Genomic DNA, 1,666 nt, shown 5'->3' with positions numbered 1-1,666 from the left:
CCTCAGTCAAATCGTCCAACCCATGCTAGCATGGAAAGCGGACGTTAAACGATGATGATGATATATATATATGTTTGTGTGTCTGTCTGTCCCCCCCCCCCTTCCAGCATCGCTTGACAACCAATGCTGGTGTGTTTACATCCCAATAATTTAGCAGTTTGGCAGAAGAGACCAATAGAATAAGTACTAGGCTTCAAAAGAATAAGTCCTGGGGTCAATTTGCTTGACTAAAGGTGGTGCTCCAGCATGGCTGCAGTCAAATGATTGAAACAAGTAAAAGAATAAAGAGTATTGTTAAGTGGGTGCTTGAAGCATAAATGAGCATGACATTTTGATGGTTGGCCTTACTTAAAGATAACTTTAAAATAGGGTCACTCTTCAGTGCTACTGGTAACATGTAACCCAGTACAACCTGTCGTATGGTCAGATCATAAGTAGCTTGTCACAGTGAAGGTCTTGTGTGCTCCATTGACCCAGAGAGCCATGCTGGAGGGAGAGAAATCTTCAGGCAGGTGTTACCAGGCCAGACAGGTCAAAGGGTAGGAGACAGACAAAACTTTAAATCGAATCGTCGGCAGCAGGTCGTGGATTTAGTTATCGGCAGGGGACCTAACAGATTAGATTCCTGGCTTTGAACTAGCAGGATGTCATGCAGAAAATCTTGAATACAAGACAATGGATGAGACCCTAATATTCCTAGTTAGACGGAAACTGCGGGACCACATGGAGCAGTGCCCTGTGACTCCTATAGTATGCGCAACCGAAACCCCCATGAAAAGGGTGTCCTATGGGATGACTTCGATGAGATAAAATAGGGAAGATGTATCATAGAACCAACGACAGCTTTCAGATGGTTTGGTATTAAGGGTTAATGCAGTCAGCTTCTGCACATTTAAGTTTTTTTTCCAGTAAAAGTGCCTTAATGTTTTATAAAACATTTTAGTGGTTTCATAAAGAAGACAACTAATGCATAATAATTATATTTTATAGATGCTGGCATGTATTGATTCAGCAAAAGTGACTGATGGAATAAGTATTAGGCTTTTAAAAAGGAAAAAATTACATATTTGGGTCAACTTGTTCAACTAAAACAGTCTTCAAGCTGGTGCCCCAGCTTGGCCACAGTCGGATGATTAAAACATAAAAGTGTATCTTTTATGATAAAGATGATGATGATGATAATACCTAAATGTTTATTTGTTATTTCGCCCCCTCCACCTGCTGATTCATCACACTATTTGCTTTCATATGAAGTCCCTACTCTCTATTCATGCATCCATGACAATACTCTACCATTCCATTTATATTCTGATACCCTTAACTAAAGGGTATGCCCTGGTACTTTGCCACCATCTACCTCACACCCTTGGCCTTACGGTATTTGTTGTTTTTGTATTGATTTTTTTTTTATGGGTAATAATTTTGTACCCTGTGGTTTTAGGATTTAGTTTACAGATTAAAGAAGTGTGGAAATTCAAAACACATTTTTATAAAAATTTGATTTTAAATTTAGAAAGTTTGTTTTTATTTCAGATACTTCTAAAACTAATCCAAACAGGAAGAGAAAATCTCCACCGTCATATAATACACCAAGTGCAAAAAGGAAAAGAGTTTCTTTTGGACCTCAGCTGAGTCCAGAGCAATTTGATCGGGGTTTACCACCATC

At 38.9% G+C, this 1,666-nt stretch overlaps 1 protein-coding gene across 1 annotated transcript in view; it reads left to right on the top strand.

Moving 5' to 3' along the window:
• LOC128247089 (nucleolar protein dao-5-like) overlaps positions 1–1,666 on the top strand; it is a 25,684-nt gene that overhangs the window by 6,591 nt on the left and 17,427 nt on the right. The window contains exon 4 of the mRNA XM_052965912.1: positions 1,534–1,639. Within this exon, the coding sequence (XP_052821872.1) occupies positions 1,534–1,639 (106 nt within the window). The remainder of the gene's footprint in view (positions 1–1,533; positions 1,640–1,666) is intronic.

Source organism: Octopus bimaculoides, chromosome 2 (assembly GCF_001194135.2).
Source record: "Octopus bimaculoides isolate UCB-OBI-ISO-001 chromosome 2, ASM119413v2, whole genome shotgun sequence".
Taxonomy (NCBI): domain Eukaryota; kingdom Metazoa; phylum Mollusca; class Cephalopoda; order Octopoda; family Octopodidae; genus Octopus; species Octopus bimaculoides.
The sequence above is the reverse complement of the archived record's forward strand: the minus strand, read 5'-3'. Positions and strand labels throughout refer to the sequence as shown.